The 27,301-nt window shown below is 42.6% G+C and overlaps 2 protein-coding genes across 9 annotated transcripts in view; one reads left to right on the forward strand and one right to left on the reverse strand.

The window, feature by feature from the left end:
* Window positions 1–25,520, reverse strand: part of c9 (complement component 9) — a 43,455-nt gene extending 17,935 nt beyond the window's left edge. For 4 of the 6 annotated variants that reach the window (XM_080756322.1, XM_080756321.1, XM_080756318.1 and 1 more), the window contains exons 1-2: window positions 2,012–2,149; window positions 1,644–1,716 (exon numbers count right to left, since the gene is read on the reverse strand). The gene's annotated coding sequence lies outside the window, so the exon portion shown is untranslated. Of the gene's footprint in view, window positions 1–1,643; window positions 1,717–2,011; window positions 2,150–25,452 lie in introns of those variants that run through there. The other 2 variants (XM_080756323.1, XM_080756319.1) reach the window with 1 other exon arrangement.
* Window positions 1,497–25,903, forward strand: dab2 (DAB adaptor protein 2). 3 transcript variants are annotated; one of them, XM_080756315.1, is made up of 15 exons: window positions 1,497–1,721; window positions 9,282–9,636; window positions 10,518–10,657; window positions 11,591–11,689; window positions 12,399–12,530; window positions 13,251–13,334; window positions 15,272–15,298; window positions 15,386–15,436; window positions 16,870–16,932; window positions 18,331–18,987; window positions 21,379–21,511; window positions 21,693–22,358; window positions 23,080–23,231; window positions 24,720–24,806; window positions 25,489–25,903. In XM_080756315.1, the coding sequence occupies exons 2-14, from the start codon at window positions 9,483–9,485 to the stop codon at window positions 24,789–24,791; spliced, it is 2,430 nt and encodes an 809-aa protein (XP_080612441.1). In that variant the 5' UTR covers window positions 1,497–1,721; window positions 9,282–9,482; the 3' UTR covers window positions 24,792–24,806; window positions 25,489–25,903. The 3 variants fall into 3 exon arrangements, with proteins under 3 accessions (XP_080612441.1, XP_080612443.1, XP_080612442.1); XM_080756316.1 differs by lacking the exon at window positions 1,497–1,721 and adding an exon at window positions 2,084–2,102; XM_080756317.1 differs by lacking the exon at window positions 18,331–18,987 and having other exon boundaries at window positions 1,505–1,721.
* Window positions 25,904–27,301: the final 1,398 nt, after the last annotated feature.

A 27,301-nucleotide genomic window follows, 5' to 3' on the forward strand; every position in this document is an offset into this window, starting at 1 on the left:
TAAACAAGGCTGCAGGCCTTCAATTAGAGCCTGACCTACTGTATATGTGGCAGACTTTTTGGTTCAATGCAGGTGATCCCCAATTCTCTGAGAGTCCTCCTAGCCCGCAGTGGTTCTCAAACCTTTTAATTTCCAAGGATTCCTCATAACTCGAGTGACTCAATAGTTACAAAGGAAAGGAAAGGTACTATGTTTACCCAGGGTAACTGGACTAAGCTCAAGAACTTGTTTACAGCCAGGCCCTGCTCATAGAACATTTCATGGTAGGGGTTCAATGCCTTATATTATATTATTAAGGGTCTATTTGGAACCCCGCCAAGGAACCCTGAAGGTCCCTGGACCCCACTGTGAGGACCACTGTCGATGTCTTGACCGATATTGTGAAATGGTTTGTATTTATTTTATTTTTTTTACTTTATACATTATTTTAAATAAAACATAAACAAATATTTAATCAAATATTTGACCACTTATAACACGTTGGAGTGAGGCACGTTGTGAGCTTAGAAGATCCACTACAACAGATGTACCATGTATACAAGTTGTATTGTACAAGGTTTACTAAAAATGTTTTTTTGTGTGGCTTTCACCTTTATTTTATATATTTTTATGGAGGGACAGACAGTAGGCTGACAGGAAATGGGATGAGAATGAGAGATGAGGGGGTGACATGCAGTAAAGGCCGTTGGTTCGGAGTCGAGCCCGCGGCACACTGCCAGACTGGATTACAGGCCAGGGTGCCTGGACTGCTGAGCCACGGCCCAGGCACAAAGTTTACTCAGGATTGAGGTAGGCTGGTTAAGAGTCCCAACCATGAGTTTGTGACACTGAGCCATGAACTACTCCCTACTGTATATTAGCAGGTTGATGTCTTGGTTTCCTCCAAGTGAATGTGTAAAGCACACATACTGTATATATACACTGTAAATATACCTTTACAGTGTAAAGGTATATTTAGGTATATACAGGGGGGGGGGCTATGCCAGGCCAAAATTCCCAGGTAGGCAGGCTTTGGCTATAGGCAAAAATGGTTCAGTCACCACCGAATTTGAAGTCGGTGGGGCAATTGGTTCTCACGTTATGAGCATTTAATACAGACGTATAGTTACAGAGACATTTATAGATAGATAATAACTAATGTAACCTAATATTTTCACATATCAATTATGTCAAAAAAACGAATTGAGTATATGCTGCACTTATCCTTTTTACCATCATCATGTCTTGATTGCTTAATTGTAACAAATTAACAATATAGGCTATAAGACTGCTCTGAAATGTCAAATCAATTCTAGTAGCCAACACAATTAAATGTCTTATGCAAAAACAAGTTTATATAGAAGCATACAAATTATACTTATTTATTAGCCCCCTTGAGGCTATACCATGTGTCTGACTGCATGTCCAGTGGCAGTGCAACATACATCATTTCCTAACAGTAAAAGGGGTTCCAAAGTTCCACACAACAGAGACTGGCCAAAAACAGAACCGCCCCCTCTTTCAATTTAAAGAGCAACAAAAGACGTAGGGCAGGCTACCTCTTCAGATCTGGCAAGCCAAGTGTTAAATTGGAGAGAGCTGTGTGTACGTGTGTGCGTGTGTGTGTATGTATGTGTGTGTGTGTGTGTGTGTGTGTGTGTTACTGTGTTTCTGTTGGAGTCTTCTTGTGCTGGACACGGATCGTCTAGGCGCATAGCATCGCGTTCTTCTGACTGACTGGGGTAGGAGAAAAAAAAACACCATGTTTTCAGCTTGATTCACTTCTATGGTTGCAGTTTTATTCATAACTACACGCTCGTATTCTGACAAGCGATTTCAGTTTCGGGGAATGTGTGCCCTGTATACAGGCGTTCCTTTTTAAAACGGTAAAGGCATTGCATTGCATATAGGCTGATGCGTGCATCTATAAAACCACTAGTATTTTTTTTTGTTTCTTAAAAAGAAAGGATGACATTTTAAGGTGAACTGCTGAATTAACCGTAGGCTACTTGAATGGATCAAGTGTACTTGCCAAAATGTTCTGGAGGGGGGAAAAAAGTTGAAAGCAAAAAGAAAAACGTTTTCCATTAATTCCAGCTGTGCCTTGAAACGCACAAGTCACGGTAGGTAGTAGCAACAGGCTGAGCTGAGCTGAGTCGCGTTTTTTTTTTCGGAATGTGCCCTGCTTTTTAAAGCCAGGGGATTTGGGGAGAAATCGCCGATCTGCAAGCTCACAACGCGTCGCGTCCGCGACGCGTTGTGAGCTTGCAGATCGGCTATGTTTGTTGCGCGCGGCACCGTCGTACGACGGAATAATAAATGCCACAGAGCTCTTCCTCGACTGTCTGTCTGTTTGGGAAATGATGTTTTCTCGAAGTTTTGATGACCGTTACTTTACTTTGATCAATCATTCATGAATCATACAACAAATATTTCAATGACTTTTATCCTGTAGGCCTGGATGAAAGTATAAAAGCATGTTTTTCGTCAAAATACTTGTCCCCTTTTCTTTAACTTTTGTATATATATTTATATAGATAAAACAAAAGAAAAAGTCAGATTTCACGAATAGCATTCCATTGCCGTGTGCTGTGTGCGTGTGTGTTGTTCCCATTGGGGCCTGAATTCTGCTATTTCGCCATCCATCCACCTCATTCACTCTGCGTTGCAGAGTATGCAGACTGAGTCATTCCCCCTGATTTCCTCCAGATGTTGAACTGAACGGAGCTGAACTTAACGTTTCCTGACAAAGCAAAGCCTAAAGGATTGTGACATTTACTGTCTCCTCTCTCGGCACAGGAGTCTAGAATGCTGACAAATGTGAATCTAATTGTGTTTGTAGCCCTTTCCACCTAGTGTTGGTAAAAGTATAGGCCTTGTAAATCACATTCTTTACTTTAGTGAAAGGTAAAGTAAATATACTGCACTGTAGATCATACGAGTAAAAGGTACAAAAGTAGGTATTGGCATCAAAATGTACTAAAGTAGAAAGTACTGATTATGCAGAAGAGGTCCATTACACAAAAAGTCAATGTATGAAAAACATTTGAAAACTAGCTCACCTTATGCGATGCTATAAGTAACTAAAGTTTTCATATACCGGTAGTGTAGTGAGTAAAACTTAATGTACAACAAAAAAAACATCACAGGCTCCTGGGCCAGGGAATTAAAGGAAATACTCAACTACCTCAAATTGTACTTAATTATGGTATTTGTTGAGTAAATGTCCGTAGTTATGTATATTGTATACCACTTTCACCATAAAGTAATCCCTGTTGAAATGTATACATTAAAGTCAGTGATTTTCTTTAGTTGAAATAATTGTTAAATAGCCTCTATTATTCTGATAAGAATCATCGCTATCCAGTTTTTGTTCAGTGCCTGCCTCCCCAGGTCTCTCTTGAGCTCTTTAGTAAACAGGAAAAGCCTTTTCAGGTCAGAAGGATACCCGTTTCATCCAATCAGGAGAGAGAACTGAAACAGGCTAGAGAGGATAAACAAGTGAAATTGGGAAGTGATGACACAAAGAAACTGGCGGACAAAATTGTGCACATGCATAAAATGAATGGCAAATCGAGTGGCAAAGTGAGCTTAACGTTGTTTAATGCAGTCAGATAGGTTAGATATGATGATGTCACGCGTATACCCTCTATAGGAAAATTGCTGAACGCCTTAGTTACAGTCGGGTCATTTGATTTCCTCGTGTTCCCAAAACGGATTAAAATGCTGGAGCCCTGGTGGTGACCTGACCCGACATCGAGAAGCAGTGTCTTTAAATTACAACTTTGTTTTTTGTTTTTTCAACCAAGGTTCATGTTTTAGGTTGTTATCAGAGAAAGTAAAAGATTAGTGTTATTATTTTTGTCATTTGCTGCTTTCTTTCGTTTTAGCGATTTTAGCCATGTTCTTTACTATAGTTCCACTAGACCCCAGGAAATTACATCTGGCCACAAAAGATTGTGGGATCTACTGAATGTAAAGGGCCATACTGTGAGTCGTGGGCTCAGTATGTCAGTTTGTCACACCCCTTCACATTCAGTAGATCCCATGATCTTTTGAGGCCAGCTGTAATTTCCTGGGGTCTAGTAGGACTATAGTAGATAATAATAAAGAAATCTCAGTAAAAATGTGCAAAAAAATAATAATACATATTTAGCCACTTGTTAAAAAAAATAGTCAAAAATAGCTAAAATTGCTAAAATAGCAAAAAACTAAAACATGAACACTCACCTTTTACTTTCTCTAATAACAACCTAAAACATAAACCTTGGTTGAAAAAAAAGAACAACAAAGTTGTCCTTTAATGTCCGAGGCTATTAGGACTCTGACACCAATGTAGTTACTGGACAACTAGGGTCATGTGCGCCATGCAGAGGCAGAGCTACCATCCAGGTTCGGTCGGTGGTAGCTTATGTTTTTTGTGAGAAAAAAAAGAAGAATTGAACGCACACATGTTAACGTCAAAACAAATTCCTATGTGTGTGTGTATACACAATGACAAAAAAAGGTACCGGTATCTGAATCTGAACCTATATTTTGAGGTACAATTTTGAGGTGTTTTTTACTTTACTGCCTGGAGTATTTCCAATATAGAACAGGGCCTATCCCTTTCCATTGCTTCCTTTGTGATGAAAGGAGCTAGGCTACAGTGTAGCCAGATGGGAAATGTTAAATTATCCTACCGGAGGCTTACAATTATCATATTTGAAAGAAAATCGTACACAGACGAAAAAAAAGAGAAACCATAGGTATAAATGTGTAATTTTAGTAAGATTGCATATTTAGGGCTCTATTTTCGTCCCTTATCCCTAAACTTCCAACTTCCAGTATGGCCATACTGGCATAATCACCCTTGGCTGAACGTGTCATTTCCAACTCTATTGTCGACGCATCGAAACTAGGTGCTACTAATATATACTATTCTCTACCTATCGGGACGTAACTTGGACGGCACTGAGTCGGGTCTGGTGGCCGTCGCAACGCTCGGCACAGCGTTGCCTCACGTGGCTCAAGGCCACCAGACACGGCGCGCCTCCGTCATTGACATCAGTGACACAAAAATACCATTATCAACCGTCACAACAGGTGATAATGACATACTGAAACAGTGAGTATGCCAGTATGGCCATATTGGCCGTATTCCAAGGTGCTGATAACGGATGATTTCGCCTATCCAATACAGAGATAACGGTCGAATGGGGTGTTGATATAGCCGTCTCAAAGCTCACAACGTGTCGATGTAGATCGGCTAGTTGGAACAATTAAAAAAACATTTTCAAAATAGTAAATAAATGCAAGTTTACGGATATGGGGTTTAGCATGGACGAAAATAGAGAAAACCTTGTTTGAGACTCCTACGTGACACATGCTGCGTGAAAGCAGGCAACTTCCTGGAACTTACACAAATAAAAGCCTGAAACTGGACTGGAAAGATGCAGATCGTATATAAGGGCCATGGATTTACTTTGACTTATTTTCAAAAGCCAAACCGTATCCCGAATCAGCAGCTAAATTATTTAAATTATCTGGCAACACTGAGCTAATATTACTTTTTCATATATGGAATGTCTGGAATCTTGGCTAATATTGTGACATGGCATGAGTTTGAGTCACTCAAAAATCTTTCAAAAAAGTGAAAATAGATGATCCGCTCAGATTGTGACATGTTTTGTGTCTATAGAAAAAAGTACAATATCACATAATATGAGATAGGCCTATTGTAAAAATATATATGAAACAAAGTGTGACATTTGATTTGATCGGTAGGCAATTACAGTATCTAGTATCAGTAAATTAACCCCTTAAATCCCAGCATCCGTATTGTGGGGAAAGCTTTCGCTGCAGGAAAATAGCAGACTATGCTCAGCGAAAGCCTTGGCCCACAATAACAGAAAACACACTAGTATAGCGCCCTGAGGGACTCCACTCAACCACATATAGTGCTTAAGTGGTTAACATTAGGTACCAGTGTTAGACCTTGAACACACTGTACACGGCTGAATAAGTGAACCCGCAGCTGAATAACATGAAGGTTTTATTGCTTTAGGGCCATATATATCCCTTGTGATGTAAGCCATATGACCGAGGCAAAACATCAACGCAATGAATTCTTGCAATAAACAAACAGGGCTGCACATGCCTTGTTTACAGATACACACACGCGCACACACACACACACACACACACACACACACACACACACACACACACTTTGACAGTTGCTATCGTCTTGTGAACGCCATTTGTGCTATAGTGGGATGACAATCTACAAAGATGGAAGGGTTTCCAAAGGGTTTGTTTGTTATCATAGTTTTAGCCACTTTCCTTTGAATTAAACAATCCAATTAATCATTAATAATAACTTTAAATTACATTAAGGCTGATTGATTAATTGTTGTCTGCAGGTGTAGGTTTATCTATGATTATAATTGGAAAACACAAAAAAGCTTGAGCTTGTGTTTTAGCTGGTATTTTATCGTTTGACAGATATGTTCAAATATATGCTTTTTTCATCAATAGAACCATCGATCAATCAATCAATCAATAATGCTAACCCAGGACACCCAGGACAACCTAAAATTAGACTGGAATAGCAAGTGTGTTTTATCTCACTTTAGGTTAATTTCACCCTGCAACCAGGGCAATATAGGGCTATATTAAGTGCAGGTTTGATTAAAAAAAGAAGAAAAAAAAAATATATATATACGGTGTGGCCTGAAGCCTTGTGTTGGGACGGTAATCGTCATATATAGTGTTGATCAGCAGGGAATCATGGGATCTTTCACGCTAGCTAGCGTATAAGATTAACTTAATTGCTCAACCTTTGGTCACTTCCAACCTTTGTTCTGCCCTAGCCCGTAATTGTAGCCTCTTCTTCTTCCTGTCAGGCTAGGTCAGAGTAGGATCTGGATCGTCTCCCGAAGGTACGTCACATTCAGGAAGATTAGCCTTCTCTCTTTGGTAGCGTTTCACCGTATAGTCGTATTATTACTGTCATCGTTTGAATTTATCATTTAGCCATTATCTCTAACCCAGTGGGTTCCCAGATGGTTTAGCTCAAGACACAAAAGAAACAAAATTGGACGTTTCCCCGGGACCCAAACTGTGGTGAAAATAGCAGATCCTATACAAGCTCACAAAACAACGCGTCGACGCTTTGTGAGGTTGTAGATCGGCTATTTCCACTATACTTCTTAAACATTTGTTTTCTCATTATTGAACTTTCTTAGATTTTTTTTTAATGCTTTGGTATAATAATAATAATTAAAAACTAAATGTAGGAAACAGATAAATAAATAAAGGGACCCATAAAAACGTGTCTGTGACACACCAATGGGTTCCGAGCCAGTGTTTGAGAACCAGTAACCTGTCCACCTGACAGATATCACGATACATGGTTTAAACGATACGATACATGGACGATATTGGTTCATTATGGCGATACTATACGATTCAATGATTTAAAATCGATACAGTAACTATTTAGCAAAGACATGAAATCTGTGTGAAACATGTGGATAGAGCAGGTTGTTTAAGCTAAACATGTAACCCTTGACCCGGGAGGGTCCATTTGGTTTCATTGTACGCTCTCAAGAGTTAAAGATCTAGAACTATAAGGGTCCCTATTTGGGTACCAACTCTCCATCATTTAGCTGGGGACCACCTGGAACCCCCCCAAGGCCCACTGGTGGACCCCGGACCACTGGTTGAAGAACCACTGCTTTAAAAGAAGGCAGGCTCATCTGAAGCGGGTGTCAAGGCTATGTGCTCACTAGCTCACTGCACAGAAGCCTTTTGGTGACCACATCACAACATCATGTAATTGCATGTCTTTTCATGGACGCTGTCCAAGAGAGGCATGCAGGGATCACTCTCATATTATTGCTTAGGTAATCTGATACCAGTGGTGGAAAGTATATTTACTCAAGTGCTACAGCGCCATGTACTTGAGCACAATTGTGAGGTTATTTTTCTTTCTCTACGTCTCTCTCTCTCTCTCTCTCTCTATGTCTCAAAGAATGCACTTTTTACTCGAGTACTCCAATTATTTAAATCTTAAAGTTACTTATAAAGTTATATGCTGGACATGTTTTCAACCTGAACCTGCACTTGAAGCAGTTCAGCTTTACATATAGTGCCAGCTATCCATTGAAATGGTTTAATGCACCACCGTGTAACATTTTTGCATATAACTTATATCGTATGTATAATGGACATTGGATATATTATAAAAAAAGGCAAAGAAGTTTAGGGATAAGGGCCGGTTTAGCGGTGACGAAAATGGAGCCCACAGTACGTATGGGAAAGGCTGCTTTTGATGTCTCAAACAGTTTGAGACAGTTTGAGACATCAAATGTGTGTCAAAATGTTCCAAAGCTATTTTTATGCTACATTAAGACATTTTGCTGGGGGGACCCCCCCACCGGCACCCTCTCCTCGAGGACCCCCCCAGGGGGTCTCTGAACCAGCGGGGGTAAACCAAACGGTGCTATTGATGTCTTCGTTCTAATGAGGACATTCATGCATCGTTTAATTAATGCATCATCTCTCACTAATGGCTGCCTAATGTCCACTGTGGATGGTTGGCTGACCACATGAACCCTAGTGTTGCTGTTCTGGGGTAAACATTGGGTGAAAATAGTGCAGGTCTACAAGCTTCATGAGCTTAATGAGCTTGGCTCGGACTTCTTTGCTTCTGGGGAAGTTCCTGGAAGAACATATTTTCAGATGGGGGGTCGGCGGCCAATTACATCAAATTTTTCGGGTCCTTGACATGAAATATTGAACAACACTGATATTTTAGATTTAGAAGACTTTTTTTTTTTAACGTCAGGCCTAAATGGGTTAAAAACAAGTCGTTTCTTTCAGTACTAATGAGTCCGACGAGTAATACTAGAGCCAGCATTTATTAGTGTAGCTGCTGTGTCGCTCTCTGTGTTACATGAGTCATTAATTAACCCATACTGTAGGACTGAGACCAGATCCTACAAATGTCTTCTAAAATCATATCAGTGGTTCTCAAACTATTTCATGTCAAGGACACCCAGAATTATATGTAGGCCTATTTGGCCACTGACCGAGTTAAAAAACGTCTGAAAGGATATATATATTCAAAGATTTGCGGCACATTTTCACGATTTCTCAAAAATAAATAGCAGATCTACAAGCTCGTAACGAGCTTGTAGATCTGCTATTTTTCAACAGCTAAAGTATAACAATGCTTAAAACACCAAAAGGGGTTCCCGTCCTGAATGGTTTAATTTCGTATAACTACATCAGTTATTATGTCCTCTGTGTTGCAGACATTTAACTACATCAATTATGTCCTGCTGAGGTGACGACCCTGCGCCCCGGCCCCTCCCCCTCCTGAACGCGGAGCTGCTGTCCGGTGTCGTCGTCCCGTCCCGTCCCTTCCGTCTGGTTTAAGCCCGTCTGCCTGTTGGTTGGTTGGTTGGTGCGAGGCTCCTCCCCCAGCCGTCCCCCGCCACCCCCACGCCCCCAACATGTCTACAGAAGTGGAGAACAGCGCTGCGGCGGATCCCAGCGCCCCCGCGGCTGCCGCCGCCCCCCCTCCTCCCGCAGGCACCACCCCCAACAGCGCCCCCACATCGCCCGCTACCGCCGCGGGGTCCATCTTCAAGAAGGAGAAGAAGAAAGGTACGTAAAAATAGCCAGGTGAAAATAGCAACCGCTCCGCTAGCTCCACATTGCATCGCGTCGCATTGTGTCACGTTGTGAGCTTGTAGACTTTGTTGCTTTAAAAAAAAAAATCACACCCTTGTGAACTGAGAACTCTCTCTCTCTCATTAGCAGGCAACAGTGCAGCACTATCCCTCTCTCCGTTTCTGCACAACAGCGCCCCTACTGGTACTCATTATACTGGTGCTCATTAACCAACACATAGGTGAACACATAGGTGAACACACACGGACATTGCTGTTCCTTGGAGCGGTTGCACCTCTCAAAAAAAGTGCTAGACTTGTTTTGCTTGACTACAAATGCTATAAGAATGTATATTTAGATGCGTTGGTTTAGCTGGTATATCCTAAGTTGCTTTGAAGCACTACATACTGTTGTTCAGGGCTGGACTGTAGTTTGTTGACTAGGGTTCAGGGCTGGACTGGGTCAAACATTCGGCCCTGACACAGATAATGCACACACAAAACAAACAAAGTCCCAATCCCACCAGTTTCACTGAAAATATGCCTCCATGCTCTAATAATTACCATGATAATTCTAAAACTGGGCAAGTACAAAAAAATATTCTGCCATTCTGCCTGCAAGGGTTCATTCATGTCATCCACTCTGATCTCACGCTGGATGCCTAAATGGTAAACCTCAACGGATTCAATTCATTTCAGTTAACCCAGGGGTTTCCTGGACGGGAACCCCTTTTGGTGTTTTAACTAAGCATTATGTTATACTTTAGCTATCTTTGAATATATATTCTTTCAGAGCGAACGTTTTTTTTTATTTCGACGTCAGGCCTAAATGGGTTTAAACTAAAGTCTCGACACGTTTCCCTTCATATTTTGCAGTTGCGGAGAAGACAGACGAGTACCTGCTGGCCAGGTTCCAGGGGGACGGCGTGAGGTACAAGGCCAAGCTGATCGGCGTGGACGACGTCCCAGAGGCCAGAGGGGACAAGATGAGCCAAGACTCCATGATGAAGCTCAAGGTGAGAGTGAGGCACCGCGGGACCACACAGTCACATCCTCAGCGTGTCCAAGACTCTCTGCGGTCGAGGTTGTAGTGACCTTGTCATTGGTGTAAAGCCCAACACACACCGGCTCCGTCCGACGCGGCGCGATGCGTTGCCGCGCGGCGCCGCCTGGAAAATAGAACTGGTTCTATCGGCGCGTCAGGCGACGCGTCGGACGCTGCCGGTGTGCGATAGGTTAATTGAAAATAATGGAGGCGGCTGTTTTGACGCGCGGCGGTCGCAGACGGTGTGTGATGGGCTTCACTCAGTGATTCTCAACCTGTGCCGGGAGTGCATACCCCAAACCTAACCCCTAAAATACTGTCTGTAAGTGGGGAACATAGAACCTGGGGAACATAGAACCTGGGGAAAATGGGGATGACTCTGTGTAAACTAGTCCAATCGGCGAGATACATTGCTCTGCTGCGCTGATCAGGAATAGTCTCCTCATTCAATTACATTGCACCTGTAAAACAGCTATCAAAGTCACTATTTAGCGCGAACACACACACGAATGCAAATGAAGCAGGTTATGCCACTAAACAACAACACAAAACCCAGTACAGCTGCTGTGACACCGACCTTTAAGATCTGGCCCTGGTACAAAACATTTTCAGATGGGGGTCGGCAGCCAAATATATTCAGTGTGAGGGTCCTTGACACGAAACTACACTGAACTACACAAGCCAAAACCTCTACCGAAGCGTCCATGATTATGCTTTCATTTAACTGAGTTACACCGAGGATTCTTTATTTTTTTTATTCCGTACGGCCAATGTGAGTCATGAAAAGAAAAACAGTGTCTATGAAAACACTAACAGTGCATTCATTGTGTGTGTGTGTGTGTGTGTGGTGTTCACTGTGTGTGTGTGTGTGTGTGTGTGTGTGTGTGTGTGTGTGTACGTGCAGGGCATGGCGGTAGCGGTTCGGTCCCAAGGTAAACACAAACAGAGGATCTGGGTCAACATCTCCATGTCAGGGATCAAGATCATTGACGAGAAGTCTGGAGTAAGTATATATGCGCCTTTACATTTATGTCTACCTTTCACTTTGCTTAGTTTGCTTACCCAGAGACAGTACAGAATCAACCCCTCCTAGGGTCCCTCCCTGGAAGTACAGTACACCCAATCAAAAGCACCCCCCCCCCACATACATACATTAATACTTTAGCCCTATATACATTTCGGCCATTTGAAAATAGCCAATCTGCAAGCTCACAATGTGACCTGACCGGCAGCAGTGTGTGCCTTGAAGGACAGCCGACTGTCCAGGACAACAGCCAGGTTGAAGTGGCCAGGGAAAAAAAGAGAATCTCTGTTCTATCTATTGAGCTTGAGGTGTGAGTTGTGTGCAGGCATGCAGGGATAAAAAGTCACGCTGACATTAAAAGGTAAAAGTTTAGTTTGAAATGCAGGTTATGAAATGTCCCAGACAGTCAGTACAGCACGGTATCTACCAAATTACCAGAGCAGGCGTACATGTTTTTCATGGTTATTTTCCCCTCCGTTAAGCTATCATACTCAGAAAAGAAAAGGAAAAAAATGGAATACAACAAACACTAAATAATATATTGAACTGAAGCGCGTATGTCTTTTTCAATGAATAGCAAAGAGTGTATTTTTGCTATTTATAAACGTTTTAAATGTTTGAAACAGCAAACAGCCCTGTGCTTCTCCCTGCTGAATAAAGCTATATTGTTGCTGTCCTTTCCCGTCAGGTCATTGAGCACGAACACATCGTCAATAAGATCTCCTTCATCGCCAGAGATGTAACCGACAACCGGGCGTTTGGTTACGTGTGCGGAGCCGAGGGGCAGCATCAGTTCTTTGCCATCAAGACTGGACAACAGGTAGTGCACACACACACACACGCACTAAGACCTTGGACCTCAGCAGATTCCGAAATCTTCTTCTAAATCTGAACAGTTTTCGGGAAACCATGACAAGTGGAAATGTATTCAGTATTTAAGTCCGACGTCATTTTGTAGTGCTACGTTACGTCCGGGTCCAAGTGGCACCAGCTCCCGTCCGCAAACACGCGTTTAGATATTTTTACAATGACGTTATTTTTCTGAAAGGAAGCCATTGAGGGTTAAAATGGGTCTTAATGCTTCCAACTCGAGTAGAATTATTAATGTTTTGTCCAAGTGTCCATGACAACAAAAATATATGATGTGGAGACAATAAAGACTATTATTATCATTATTATTTGCTCGGTAAAATATTTCGGGGGCATATTTAGAATGTGTGCAGGCTTGAGTATGTTGAATCTAGTTTGCATTAATGAGGATTTAGTTGACACAATAAAATAAAATGGCGATAGTATTCCATGTGGGGCAGACGGCCTGTCACAGCCAGATTTGGGAGAGCAGCGCAGCTTTGTTGTTGCAAGGAAAGCGGTAAAATGAGACTTTCGTGGTTGTTTTCGTTGACGGAGCGTCACAGTATAACTCTATGGGGACACAGAAGTGACACAAAAGTAGGACCCGGAAGTATCTCCACACATCTCACAGCTAAAATACTGAATTGAAGTTGTTTGTTTCGGTGTGTTTTTTCCTTTCACCACACAGGCAGAACCGTTGGTCATCGATCTGAAGGACCTGTTCCAGGTTATCTTCAACCAGAGGAAGAAAGAGGCCGAGGCATCACATAAGGTAACCGACTGTAGTCAGTCCAATCTGGTCCTTGCATGTCACAACGTGGGCCATTTACGGTATGCAACACCAATGTGCTAAACAGTATAAATCAGGCTTATACAGTTATACAGACTGCTGTTTTCAGTTCTACGGTCACAGTTCTATGCTAGGTTGTCGTTGACCTGGTTTACAATTTAGGCATTTAGCAGACGCTCTTAATCCAGAGCGATTTACAATAAGCAAGAACAAAAAGCATGGCAATACATCACATACATAAAAAGTAGTTATGAAACATGCGTAAGCTAAGAACGTAACAGTGGAATATCTATATAATGAAACTATACATATAAACTATACATACTATACTATACTGTACTATACATTCTATGTAGTCATAGCACTATAAAGTGCTATAAGTAAGTAGCCTTGCCGAGCCATGAGGCCCATAGGGCAGGAGCCTATCTCCTGTTTCTGTAGCGCGAGGCAGCTTGATGTACAAGTACACCCCCTGGACATGATGCTAGTATGTCACAGGGACTTACCCCCAATCCAAACCTTGATGCGGAGTGTCAAGCAGGGAGACACTGGGTCCCATTTTTAGAGTCTTTGGTATGACCCGGCCGGGGATTGAACCCCAACCTCCCAGTCTCAGGGCGGACACTCTAACCACAAGGCCACTGAGCTGGTATAATAAAGTGCTATGACTACATAAAATGAATAATAAAATCAATCGTTGACCTGGTTTCCTCTTTCCAGGTGAGAGACAGTACCTAGTAGTAGTACGTCCGTCTCAAGGCTATTTTAAGAATGCGGTTGTGGTCAACCCTCCGAGGACATGTCGGAGCCACTCAACCATGTCTAATTAAAACTTCCAGCACCGCATTGCAACAGTTTGCGTTGTTGCGACACGTCTTCCCAAGACATCCGTTACTTGGGAGAATGCGTTGGATCTTTCTCATGTCACTAATATATAAGGCCTATTCAAACTACAGTTTTTAGGCGATAAGATGGTTAGTAAAAACATCATGTCGCTTATCACCCCGGCGTAATGTCATGTTGTAGTTTTCCTAACCACTGCGGTGGTCACCTTATCACCAAAAACTATGAATAGGCCTTTAAGCACTCGCCAGCATTACAGCAGAAGCGAATGAACACGACTGTTACGAATTAACACGACTGACATAGTAACTTATTACTAAGTCATATATTACTGTATTATTACTTTCTCCAGCAACTATAAGGGCTATTGGTGACTGTAGGTTTAACTAGTGTTCCAATAAAGTCAATGTTATTCTAAAAAGGACCTGGTTGTACCGGTTGTATTCCAGGTTCCATAGGAGAAATGTGTCTAGTAATGGTGCGTTCACACGGGCAGATACAAAGATACCATTCATTGTCAATTGAAGCGAGCGACGTGAAGCTAGGAAGCAAATCTGACGTTTGTAGCTGCTGCAAAAGATACAAAGCTACAAATTTGAAGCTGAGCTGCGTTCAACTTCAGATGCAAAACTACAAAGCTACAACTGTATCTGCAATTTTGTTTTATTCCCCCCCTCCCCGCATTTTTCATCCTTTCATAATAACTAGTTTTGATACCATGTAACAAGTGAAGAGTAAATTATGACACTTCCGGAGTAGCTTTCCCAACAGTGGTAATAGAGTTGAATTTTTAGGCTGTGCTGCTTTGACTTCCAGATGCTTTGGAGGCTTGCAAATGCTGCTGTGAGCTCTCCCAAGCTTTACACCGATGGCTTAGAGCCATTTCCAGTACAGGAAAGCGCAAATTACAGCGTTGGCAAGGTTTTCGGGGGCAGATTCACATCTTGAACGTGAACAAGGGGTTACTTCACAGAAACAAACTGTAGATATTCAATTAATGATAGTAGTTTTCTGCACTGCAACCGTCTGTTGTTTGGTGTAAAGATTTGCACTAACTGTCTTCATCCGTTTTGCAGGGTGAAAATAGCAGCACAGTAGTTGAGGTAAGAGGTTGTCTGTCGTCTTGTGGTTACGATTCAAGAAGAAGTGTGCCAAAATGCAACGTCTGACCCACTGAATTCTACTTTCAGAATGGAAGTGATGCCTTGCTAAGTGTTGAAGCAGGACAGAAAACTGCTAAAGTAAGTGTTTTTGCTCTTGTTCACAAGTTTAATAATTTATTAGTATAATTGTAGATGATCAACCCGACATTCATCGTTGCACCACATTGTCCAACTGACAATAACAAAAAAATAACAATCACCTTCTAGTCACCCTGGCATCCCACAAATGTTCATAATCATATTCTTAATAGCCAAATAATAAAACAGGGCTTACATGAGGACGATACCCTTTTTGTAGTATTTGTTTTCCAGTTCAGGTTAAAATCTTCAGTCGATTAGAAACATGACAAGACTGCATAATGCTGACCCTATAGTATACCGTGATGTAAGCAACACGGCTGCAGCTAATGAATAATTTATGTTTTAGATTTAGGTATAGAACAGGGGTGGGCAACTTTGACAATGGAGGGGGCCACTGTATTTCCACACTCACTACCAGGGGCCACATTGCTGTCGTAGCAAAAATAGCAGATATAAGCTCAAAATATCTACAAGCTTGTAGATCTGCTATTTTTGCTATATTTGAAATGAAATCTTGATTTTATTTATTTATTTTTGCCATTTTTTAATTTGATTAATCATAGTTGTGTTAACTTTATGATCTAAATACAAATACAATATATATAAAAAAAGACAATATAATTTTAATACTAGTAAATTTTTCTTATAGACATTTCAAAAAGTATTTATTTAGAGACCTAAAGCCTCGGACAAAGCCAACTCTGATCGTGACAAATCATGACAACAAACACAATATTTGGGGCCGATCAAATAATTATGAAGAAGAAAAACAACAACAAAAAAGTGTTTCTAATTATTTGTTCGCCCCAAACAATTGTGTTTGTTGTCATGATTTGTCACGATCCGAGTTGGCATAATTTGTTTCGAGGCTTACAGACTTCAAATAAATACTTTTTGAAATGTCTATGGGAAAAATGCATGGGGAATTATTTCCTGGGCCTGTCGTTGGTTCTGCGACGCTCTATAGGGCTGGTTAAGTATTGATGTCACATGCGTTAAGTGTGAAATGGCGTTAGCTTGCGTTGATTCCTCACAATGGGCATGAAGTAGTATGGAAGCTACCAATCAACCCATTTTGGTGTTAGCATTATGTTATGCTTTAGCTATTGAAAAATAGCAGATCTACAAGCTCATAGCACGCCACCGAGTGGCGCGCTACGAGCTTGTAGGTCTGCTATTTTTGAAAAATCGAACGACTGACATAGAAACATATAGCTTTTTCAGAAAACTGTCAGGATGTAGAAGACATTTTTAAGAATCTGATCTCAGGTCAGAATGGGTTAACACAAGCTCATCACCCTCTCGCTCAATGTTCCCAGTGCATTCACACGGGGCAAACAACGGTTGGGTATATATACGTTCAAAATGACAAATGAAGCTGTCCAACTCACTACTAATGTAAATCTCTCTGTTCCTTTACTACTGTCCAGCCTGTGGAACAGCTTGACCTGTTTGGCGACATGTCAACCCCTCCAGACATCCACTCTCCCACAGTACGTATGCTGCTAACAGAGTATATGACCAGTATGGTCAACTTTCTCTGGTACATAGAGAGAGAGAGAGAGAGAGAGAGAGAGAGAGAGAGAGAGAGAGAGAGGTTCAACAGTCAATTATTACTAGCTCTGGTCCATAGCCCTAATGCCCTTTGCTGCCGTTGCATTTAAGGCTATGGGACCGTTCTTTTCCTGGCTTGCATGAAACGCAGACCAGCCTCTTCCACCGACTCACCAATACAAAGGCGGCTTGTGTAATTAGAAAGCCTACTTTCCTTAGTGGACACACTGTGAGCCCCCCCCCCCCCCCCCACCACCACCACACGTACTGTATAAAATGCACTTTTTGGCCAGAAAGGGATTTTATTTTCACCGAAAAAAGAAAAGAAAACCTTTAGAAAAAAAATCCCCTTCTGGTGCAGTGGTGGGGGGGTCAGAGTGCGTCCACTAAGGAAAGTAGGCTTTCTAATAACACAAGCCGCCTTTGTATGGGTGAGTAGGTAAAACGTTATTTTTATTTCCACAACAGAGGAGAGGCTGGTCTGCATTTCATGCAACTTTATTACTAGGATAGTAAATATGTGTGGAAAGAAACCCTCCACAACATCCTGTCAACTCATCACCCGGAGTAGAGGCAGTGCCACGTGACACTTTGGTCGATACGTCGTTCGACAATCATGCAGCTCATGTGTCCTGATCTTTCTATCACTTTGAACAGCAGTTATATAGAACAGATGTTCAGAGAAATGTCGCCCCCTTCAGGGCAGCTGTGCTATTGTTTTGCCGCCTGTATTATGATGTGAAAGCATTGCGCTCCACCCAGAGGCTGCCTTAGGCAATCTGTTTCAAAAGGATCCATGCTTTTATGGAACAAATTGATCACTTATGATGAAGCAGATGATTATTGGAACCTTATTCGTTTTCTTTCTTTAGTTTCAACTGTATTATTATTATTATTATTACACAAAACAGTGTAACAGAGTTATTTAGTTATTGCATATCAGGACCTGTTTCAATTGAAACAGCTGAAAACAGAAGCCAATAAGGCCGCCTCTGGCTCAACTGCACTCTACAGCACCGCTCAAATCATTCTACATATCAATCGTCTGAAACTCAAATTTTGTACTTTTGACTGTAAAAACAAAAAAAGAGATGAATTATGGATTTTTAATAATTGAGTTTCTGATCATTGATATCAGTATCCTATTCATCAATCATGTTAAAACTGTCATATCTTTACATTATCATGTGATTATTCATTTTGCTCTTTTTTTCTTTTTTTAACAATTGCTCATCTCTTCCAACAGAACCGATTCATAAATCTGTCTTTTCTCCCCCCCCCCAAATTTCTCTCTTCCTCCCCACCACCACCCCCACCACCACCCCATGTTAACCCAGGAGTCTAATGATATTCTCTTGCTGGACTTGTCCTCTGAAGTCGACAGCAATCAGAACTGTATAAAGGGAAACCCCTTTGTGACTTCCTGTGCCTCGTCTAACCTCTGGGCTTCTCCGCACACAGAGAAGCCCTTTTCCTCCTCCGCGTTTGGCTTCTTTCCAACGCCAGACACTGACCCTTTCAAAGACGACCCCCTTTCTCATTCACCATCCCATAATAACCCTCACATCTCTCTCGCCGCGGCCGCCGCCAATCAGGCCGCTGCTGCGGCGCCGCCCGCCACTACCAAGACAATCATGAATGGCCTCGGGGACTCGTCTCAGCTCAACGGGCTGTCCAGCGAGAGCGTGATCCTAGCGCTTAGCAATGGCCACTGGCCACTAGGGGGCGTGATATCGCATGGACCCAAGAGTGCCTCCGCCGCGGAGGAGGACAGTTGCGTCGGACCGGCGGCGGCGGTGCTGGCGCTCTCCGCCCAGAACCCGTTTCTCGACGCGTCTTCTTCCTCCTCCGTGAAAAGCGTCGCTCTTCTTTCTAACGGCGTAGCGTGTGAGCCGCAAACGCCAGTGTCGCCCCGCGGCGGCGGCAAGGAGTCGGTTGTCATTAGCCCGCCTCCGCAGAACGCTAAGGCCGGACGAGGTCGAAGGAGGGCACAGGTGAAAACCCACTGCTCCATGCATCAAATGTATATAGCGTCGATGTCGGGTCCGAAACCTTGTATGTCCAAAGAGGTTAAAAAAAAAAGACAATTACCGGTATTCATGAAATGAAAAATTCAATTACATTTTTAAGAACTGATTCCGGTTGACCTAATGGAGTTATGGAATTTAGTCACAAGCTCTAATACGTGGCTAATAATAAGTAAAAAAATATTAAAAAAAAAGGTTCAACTTGGCATCCCGATTTTGGCCATGTGTGGAATCTTTAACCCACTTAGGACAGGAATGCCTTTTTGGGGATGTTACTTTTCAAGACGGTTGTTGCTATGTACATTATATGCAGCAACATCATTATTTTTCTTTTTAATTTTTGAATGATGTTTTTCATAAACTTAGGTATTTTTTGGAATCAGCCTGAGGTATAACAAACGGGTTGAGAACTGCGCTGTGAGCTGGCAGATCGGGAATTTTCACAATTCTCTAAACTTAAGTATACGGTTAAATACAAGTATTTATAAAACCCACAGAGACACATAAAGTGTGACCAATAGTATATCGATCTATTCAATAAAATCTAATAAATAAATATGGAGATACAAGGTTTCCAGCCTGACAGTGATGTAACAGTAATGTTGCATGTTTGGATGGTAATGGTTTCTGTATATGCACAGTTTGCACACCTCCAAAACCACAATTGGTTTCCTAACCCCTCCCTTTCTGAACATTGGGGGGGGTTTTCTTGGTCTGTGGTGATGTTTGTACTAAGTTTAGATTACAGCATTCTCAACAAATTCCAAGGACCCCTACTGGTTTGGCGGCCGGGTTTTACCTCTCCTTTCTGTTTTTCACAGGTTTGCGTTACGTTGTCTTTTAGGTTTAGGTTACGTTTCCACACTGTAAAACCCTCCGTTAAATTAACCCTGGAGGTCCTCAGACCTGAGTTGACGTTGAGAACCAGTGATTTAAAAGCCTTTAACCCATTTAGGTCTGACGTGGAAATGTAGAAGAGTTTCTTCTAAATTCTGACAGTTTTCTGAAATACCAATGTTTCTATGTCAGAGGTGCTCAATATTTCATGTCAAGGATCCCAAAGATTGGCCGCCGACCTCCATCTGAAAATGTGTTGTTCCAGAAGCAAGTTAAAAACATTCACTCTGGAATAATATAATATTCAAAGATTTGAGGCACATTTTCATGATTTTTCAAAAATAGCTTGTAGGTCTGCTATTTTTCAATAGCTAAAGCATAGCATTACGCTTAAAACACCAAAAGGGGTTCCCGCCCAGAATTGTTTTAAAAAAGTCCAACCGCACACACTTAAATAAGTGTTTTTTCTTTTTTGAGGGCCGCTAGCCCCCACCCTCCTATGTCCAGCTTTGAGGGTTTGTGTAAACACAAACATTGAAGACGAAGGTGAGGACACAAATTGTGATTGGCCTGAATGAGATGATGTATGATGATAAGAGCGCCTCCTCACTTTACAAGGGTGTGATTTTTTCTATTAATGCGAGAACAATGGCTTCTATTATAGCACGCTAGCTTTCCAGGAATAGAAAGCCTGCCGTTTCTATTAGCTTGGATTCCCGCATAGTCATCGATGTCACTAGTAGGCATGTTTCTGAAATCTCCATTACAATATAAATTGGGGGTCCCAGAGACAGAAATGCCGTTAAAAGGGGGTCCGTAGACAAATGCATGTCAACACTGGGGGTCCTTGAAATTAAACGGGTAGAGAATCACTGCTAGAGCCGTAAAAAACCTTCTCTTATGGGGGTCCCTGGCATATCTTTTCAAGATGGGGGTCCGCGGGCTAATTAGTGCCCTGACCAGTTCTAGAACCAAAATTATTTTGGTGGACGGAGGTGACAGAAATGTTATGAGCATTATAAAAAATAATGTGAAGATAGGTTGAAAATAGGCGAGGGTTTTGTTGTGTGCACTGCCTACATGCTTCGTTCTAACCGGGATGGGAGCTGTCTGTCTGTCTGTCTGTAGGGGTTTGCATGCTCATTCGTCTAACTTGTCTTGACACCTGTAACCGTCCTGTTCAACAATCAACTCTGTAACCGTCCTGTTCAACAATCAACTCTTGTTTTCCATTTCCATCTTTGCTCATCATAATGCCATTTCATAACATTCATGCTTCAGTGAGTAAAGCGGTGGTAAGTTACGACGTTATGACCAATTTTATGCCTTTTTAATTAAACATGTATTTCTGTCAAACGTAATTGATAGTTGCTAAATTATGTTAGATTACAAAAACCCAAACAAGTGTGTTTACAACAACACAACCGATGCGTTACATATACAATTAAAGTTGAGATTGTTATAGTCATTGAGGCTGCCGCGTATTCTGACGGATTTTCTTTGTTGACTCCGTGGAAAAAGTCTACAAACAACGACCTGTTTGGAGCAGACCTGTTCGCTGAGCCTGGGCAGAGCGACGGCTCGCCTGACGCAGTCGACGGTCTCTTCAACAACACACCTGCCATCTCCGTGGCGTCCTCCATCGCTGCTCTGGGTACGTCTTAAGATACTTTTTGACGAGATAACCCATTCCACGTCTCACTGACTACTTTAACTACTACTAAACCCTGACAAGCCTGTTCCCTTCTGTCCCTTCAGGTAACCCATTCCACGTCTCACTGACTACTTTAACTACTACTAAACCCTGACAAGCCTGTTCCCTTCCGTCCCTTCAGGTAATCTCCAGCTCGGCCCTGCGGTCACCACCCTGTGGGGAGCCCCCCCCACCTCTGTCCACTCCATGTTCCCCTCCATGCCAGGCGTGGGCTCTCCGATGACACTCCCAGGCGGCCATCAGCCCACCTTCCCCCAGCCGTCTGCCTTCGGCGGCCTGCCCATACCGCCGGGCGTCTGGGGTCAACAGATGCCGCCTCAGTACGGCGCCCCGCCCGCCTCCTCCCAGCCCCAACTCTGGGGCCAGCCTCCTCCGCAGCTTGGACCCATGCAGGGTGCTGCTCCGGGCTGGGGTCAGCCCCCCATCATGGCCAACCCCTTTCAGCCTAGCCATTTCCCCATGATGGGCGAACACCACCTGCAGGGTCCTCCGCGACCCCCTCCGCGACCCCCCGTCAAAGAGGCTCCTCCCAAGGTGGAGAACAGCGCCTTCACAGCGCTGGACCCCCTCGGGGAGAAGGAGAAGAAAATGGGGAAGGACATGTTTAAAGACTTCCAGATCGCCAAGCCGCCGCCCGCCATCCCGGCCAGGAAGGGAGAGGCCCCGCCCCCTAGCACCAACGGAGGCGGAGCCTTCGACCAGTACTTCTCGAATAAAGTGGGCCTGCCTCAGGACGTCGCGGACCACGACGACTTTGACATCAACCAAATGTCAGCGGTTGTCAACGGTAACGCACAATGTTTACTGCTCCAATATAGTAGTAAAATCACACACGTGTGAACTGAGTGGTGCAATTCCCCCCCCCCCCCCCCCCCCCCTCTCTCTCTCTCTCTCTCTCTCTCTCTCTCTCTCTCTCTCATTACACAGCACTACCCCTCCCTCTGTTTCTGCCGCCCCCTACTGGTATAAATCAGTAACATACTCAGGCTCATACACACAGGTGTACACACAGGTAGGTACATGGACATTGCTGATTGTAGGAGTGGTTGCACCACTCAAAAATATTATGTTATTTAAAAGGTACAATTTGCATATTTGAATCTGAAGAATCATATCTTGATATGTGAAAATGTGACATCCCAATGGGTCTCGAAAGTGCTCTCGACTTATTTAATTGCTAGCAACCATAACACAATGAAGGAGTTACAAAAATACAAGTTTCACTTCCATTGTGTTCCTCTCACAAAAAATAAAGAACCTAGACATACAGTACATAAAAAAAATACAAAGTACATTTTGAATACCGGACTAATGTCTAGTAAATCTTCCACCACTGCGAATGTTCTCTGAATGTCACCTGGCTGTGTCATATTATATGTCTGTCTGTTATAGCTGCAGTTCTAGGTCCGAGCCTCAACCATCTGTCTGTTGTCTGTCTGTTGTAGACGCCCCTGCTGCAGTTCTAGGTCCGAGCCTCAACCCTCTGTCTGTCTGTCTGTCTGTTATAGACGCCCCTGCTGCAGTTCTTCTAGCTCCGAGCCTGGCCCCGGGCCTCCTAGACGATGCCTTCTCTCTGGCTCCAGCCGCAGCCCCAGCGCCGTCACAAGGCTTCAACCAGAGCATCTTTGACGAAGCCTTTGGAGCGCCGCCCATGGCCATGGTCAGTGCTGTAAAAAGCAGTGGTTCTCTAGCCAGTGGTCCTTGAGCCTGAGGGGGTTGGTCCCCAGCTAAATGATGAGTGAGAGTTGGCAACCAAACGGACCCTTATTCGATCATTAACTCTTGAGAGCGTTTGTTCTTTTTTTTAATGTTTAACTGGAAAAAGCACAAAGCTAAAAAGGGCACACTGGCTTGTTATTTGCCTCCACAGGTTCTTCCTCCCATGTTTGCTGACATGTGTCAGCTGTCAAATGTTATGTTCAGCTTTGGCCATGACTGCTTCTTTGATCTCATTGACCCACTGTGTGAGAAAACATGTAATCTACACTGTAAAATCCTCTTTATTTAACGCAGAATGTACGAATAGCGCCATGGTTTCATTTTGACCAGAGTTACAGACCTATTAGGGTCCATTTGGGTACTAACTATAAGTCATTTATTTTAGCTGCGGAGTGCGGACCCCCTGGAACCCCCTCAAGGAACCCTGGGGGGTCCAGTGATCTTGACCATTCTAATGGGTGTGATTTTTTTATTTATTATTTTTACATGAACCAATAACCACTTGAACCCTGGCCTCACATCCCTATTCTGGGGGGAACATTGGCCCGAAGATAGCAGATCTACAAGCTCTGACGCTTGTAGATCGGCTATTTTCGGCGAAGAGGTTTAGTGTTCATGGAATAAGGAGCAGACCAAGTACCGAGCCAAAGGTCAAGTTTACAAAGTAAAGTGGTTAACCCATTTTGGGCGGGAACCCCTTTTGGTATTAACATTATGTTATGCTTTAGCCATTGAAAAATAGCAGATCTACAAGCTCATACGAGCTCTCAACTAAGGGGTCCTGCTTGGCCTGAAAAGACCCCTGCAGGGGTCATCAACATCATGTTGGCTTGTGGTGGACATTTGACAAAGAAAATGTTTTTGCGACGGACATACAAAATGAGTATAATACCAGAAACACACAAAGTGCTAGCCCTGAATGACCATATAGCAGGTCTGTAACTCTGAGAGCGAGTGTGTACAAAAAATGGAACCAAATGGACTATTTGGTTCCATTTGTACACACTCAAGAGTTATGGGGGTCCTTGGAAATAAAACATTTGATAACCACTAGTACTAGTTAGAACTCCAGTCCTAATGTGCCATAGTGTCATAGTAAATAAGAGAGTGTACAGAATAGAATCAAATGGACTCATACACTCTCAGAGTTAAATTAACAGTGATTTTACAATATAAGTTGGGGTCCCAGAGATAGCAATGCCATTAAATGTGGGCCCCGCGTAGACTAATGCAGGTCAAACTGGGGGGTCCTAGAAATTAAAATGGTTGAAAATCACTGCCGTAAAAAAAAACATCTTCTCCTGTGGGGTGGTCTGAGGCCATATCTTTTTAAATGGGGGGTCCGCGGCCTAATAAATGTCCATTTGGGGGTCCTTGACATGAAACGGTTTGAGAACCAGAGCTCTAATCTAATGTCGGTCTCTCACAGAGCCCTCCTGCTGTCCAGACGTCTGGCTCTTCTGATCCGTTTGGAGACCCGTTTGGAAACCCATTCGCCTGACCACACCATCCACACGTGAGTGTACATGTTTTTCCCAGTTCAGAGCAGTGGGGTTACAACAGGGTTGAAATGAGTCCAGGTTCACCGTGAAAAATAAAACTAAGATTAAGAGGTTTGGTTTAAAACTAAATCTGTAACTGGATTAATAGATAATAATCTATTGAAGCTTATAATTATTTTTGGTGCAACCAATGCGTGTTGTGATATGACACGCTGCAAGCATGTAGATCGGCTATATTTAAAAAAAATACGCTTTGATAAAATAATTTGAAAAGATTTCAGTACTTTTGGTATCTAGTATTTCTACATTGTCTACTTCTACTTCTAAGTGAGAAAAAACAACAAGCCCAAAATGACAGTCATATTTTAACACACACACACACACACACACACACACACACACACACACACACACACACACACACACACACACACACACACACACACACACACTCCCATTGGCTGAGAGGTCGGCTAGAGGCAAAAACGTGTCTGGTTGCCTAGAGACGAGGCAGCCAATCAGAAAGATAGGTGACTACGTCAGCCAATGAAATGATAAGTTGCCACTTGCCACTACCAACCTGATAGAAAGTAGACCAGGCTGCTTTGCACTTTGCAGCTGGTAAAAATAAAATAAAACGCTAGTGTGTATTGTTCTTACGTTATTTCTCTCTCTCTCTCTCGTTGGTTCTCCCAGGGGCCAGTTGATCTGAGTAGCAAGGATCTTCATCAGATGCCATCTTGTAAACCAGCTGCTACACTGCGGCAGACAATCCAAATGATCAACTCTTATCGTTATTAGTACTCCACATTCACAAGTCCTCTCCTCACCTCTCTTTTACAAATCTACGTTAACATCTCCACCCCTATCTTGTTTATTTTTCTTTTAAATGTTTTTGTTTGTTTTCTATCCAATCAGAAGTTTTGTTTTGGTTTTTTTCTGAGCACCACTGAATGAAATGTAAAAGGAAATGCGAATGCTAACTTGCAAACATCATGATCTACTGAAGGGATATGAAGACAGTATCAGGGATATAAAGCATTATCCAATGATCTCCAATGCTGATATTGTCTATATGGAAATGAAAAAATAAAATACAATCATTATTTTGGTTTTTGTGATATGAATTATTTTATTTTGATTTTTTATGTTTACTCATTTTGAGGCATGAGGTTGCAATCCACTTGAATAGATTAATTCAATCATTATTCCTGTCTATTTGGGTCAGTGCCTCACTCAGTGCCTCACATTCCTATTGAGCATTGAACATTGCAATAGAGTTAATTAATACTGTTGAATGTCTTCTTTCTTAAAAACTAAATGCATGGGAATAGGCTCTAAATATGCCCTCGGGACAGATCAGAAATGATTAAGCCTCTCTTTGAGTAGGTGAAAGAAACATTTTGGTCACTTGATGACACACCCTCACGTCCACACAGATTCATAATAGTAGACTACAACTAAGCAGTAGAAGGATATGGATCAGATCTACCTACAACTCTGCCTGCCATTAAAAGAAGTGCTCATCTGCAAACTAACAGCAACAATTAGTCAACTAGCCAATAGCCATACAATCTATTATCTGGTATAGACCAGAGCCATAGAGTAGGCCTACAAGACAGATCTTACGAAAACTCCGTTCACTTCATGGGGCCAGTGACCAGTCCAATGGCGGCTAGCTCTTCTATTAGATGGCTCTGGTCGACTAGAGCATTTAACTTGGTAAACTTCAGCTTGCTCAGAACATAGCTGTTGCTTCACTGCTCTGTCAGGAGTGGACTCATGCTGCAATATAGCATAAAGCTGCAATATAGTAGGCTATACAATTATTGGTGGTGGCGGTGTCTATAACTGAATGTCTTTGCAACGTATTGTAAACAAAAGTGCATTTGTTAAATTACCTGTTGTAGCTCTTTTAGAAGCCCGACACAGCTACCGTTGCTTTCCTTAAAATCCCAATCTTTACACTGCAGAATGAAAATGCATGACCATGGTCATCATGGTGATAGAATTCATGAGTTTCAAATGTAGTCCTACACCAGCCATGTTGAGGACAAACTAGAGTAGGTGCTGCAAACAAATTAGTTCTACACTAATCAGACTGTTCAGACAAATGTAAACACCTGTGTTGGTCCCCACTCCCCAACATGGCAGGTGTCAACAATGCAGCATAATAGTATAAGTGTCAAAACAGATGTCTTCAAGACAGTTTTAAGTAAACATTTCAAACTATTTTAAGCTAATAAACAGTATTGCATTTGCTGCTCTGTCATGTTGAATGGAGTGACGCAGCTGCTCACAGTCACTTCATCAGTGGCATGAAAATACCTGGTCAAAGGGCGCCATCAAGTGGACAGACACCTTGGCACTTAAACCCACCAGGGAAGTGTTTCTTGTGTCCTAAACATCATTAAAATAAGATATGGTTGCAAAAGGGGTGAAGTGGCCTTTAACAGGCGTCTGCCAAAGTAGGCCTACATATTCTTATTCTAATACGATTTATTGGTCC

Source organism: Protomyctophum bolini, assembly GCF_963924005.1.
Source record: "Protomyctophum bolini genome assembly, chromosome: 22".
NCBI classification, from domain to species: domain Eukaryota; kingdom Metazoa; phylum Chordata; class Actinopteri; order Myctophiformes; family Myctophidae; genus Protomyctophum; species Protomyctophum bolini.

What these genes read in the sequence shown, in the direction of transcription:
- dab2 (XM_080756315.1), top strand. Translation starts at nt 9,483, where the DNA reads ATGTCTACAGAAGTGGAGAACAGCGCTGCGGCGGATCCCAGCGCCCCC. An exon ending in CAAGAAGGAGAAGAAGAAAG is followed by an intron (nt 9,637 to 10,517) that starts GTACGTAAAAAT and finishes CATATTTTGCAG; the next exon opens with TTGCGGAGAAGACAGACGAG. An exon ending in ACTCCATGATGAAGCTCAAG is followed by an intron (nt 10,658 to 11,590) that starts GTGAGAGTGAGG and finishes GTGTACGTGCAG; the next exon opens with GGCATGGCGGTAGCGGTTCG.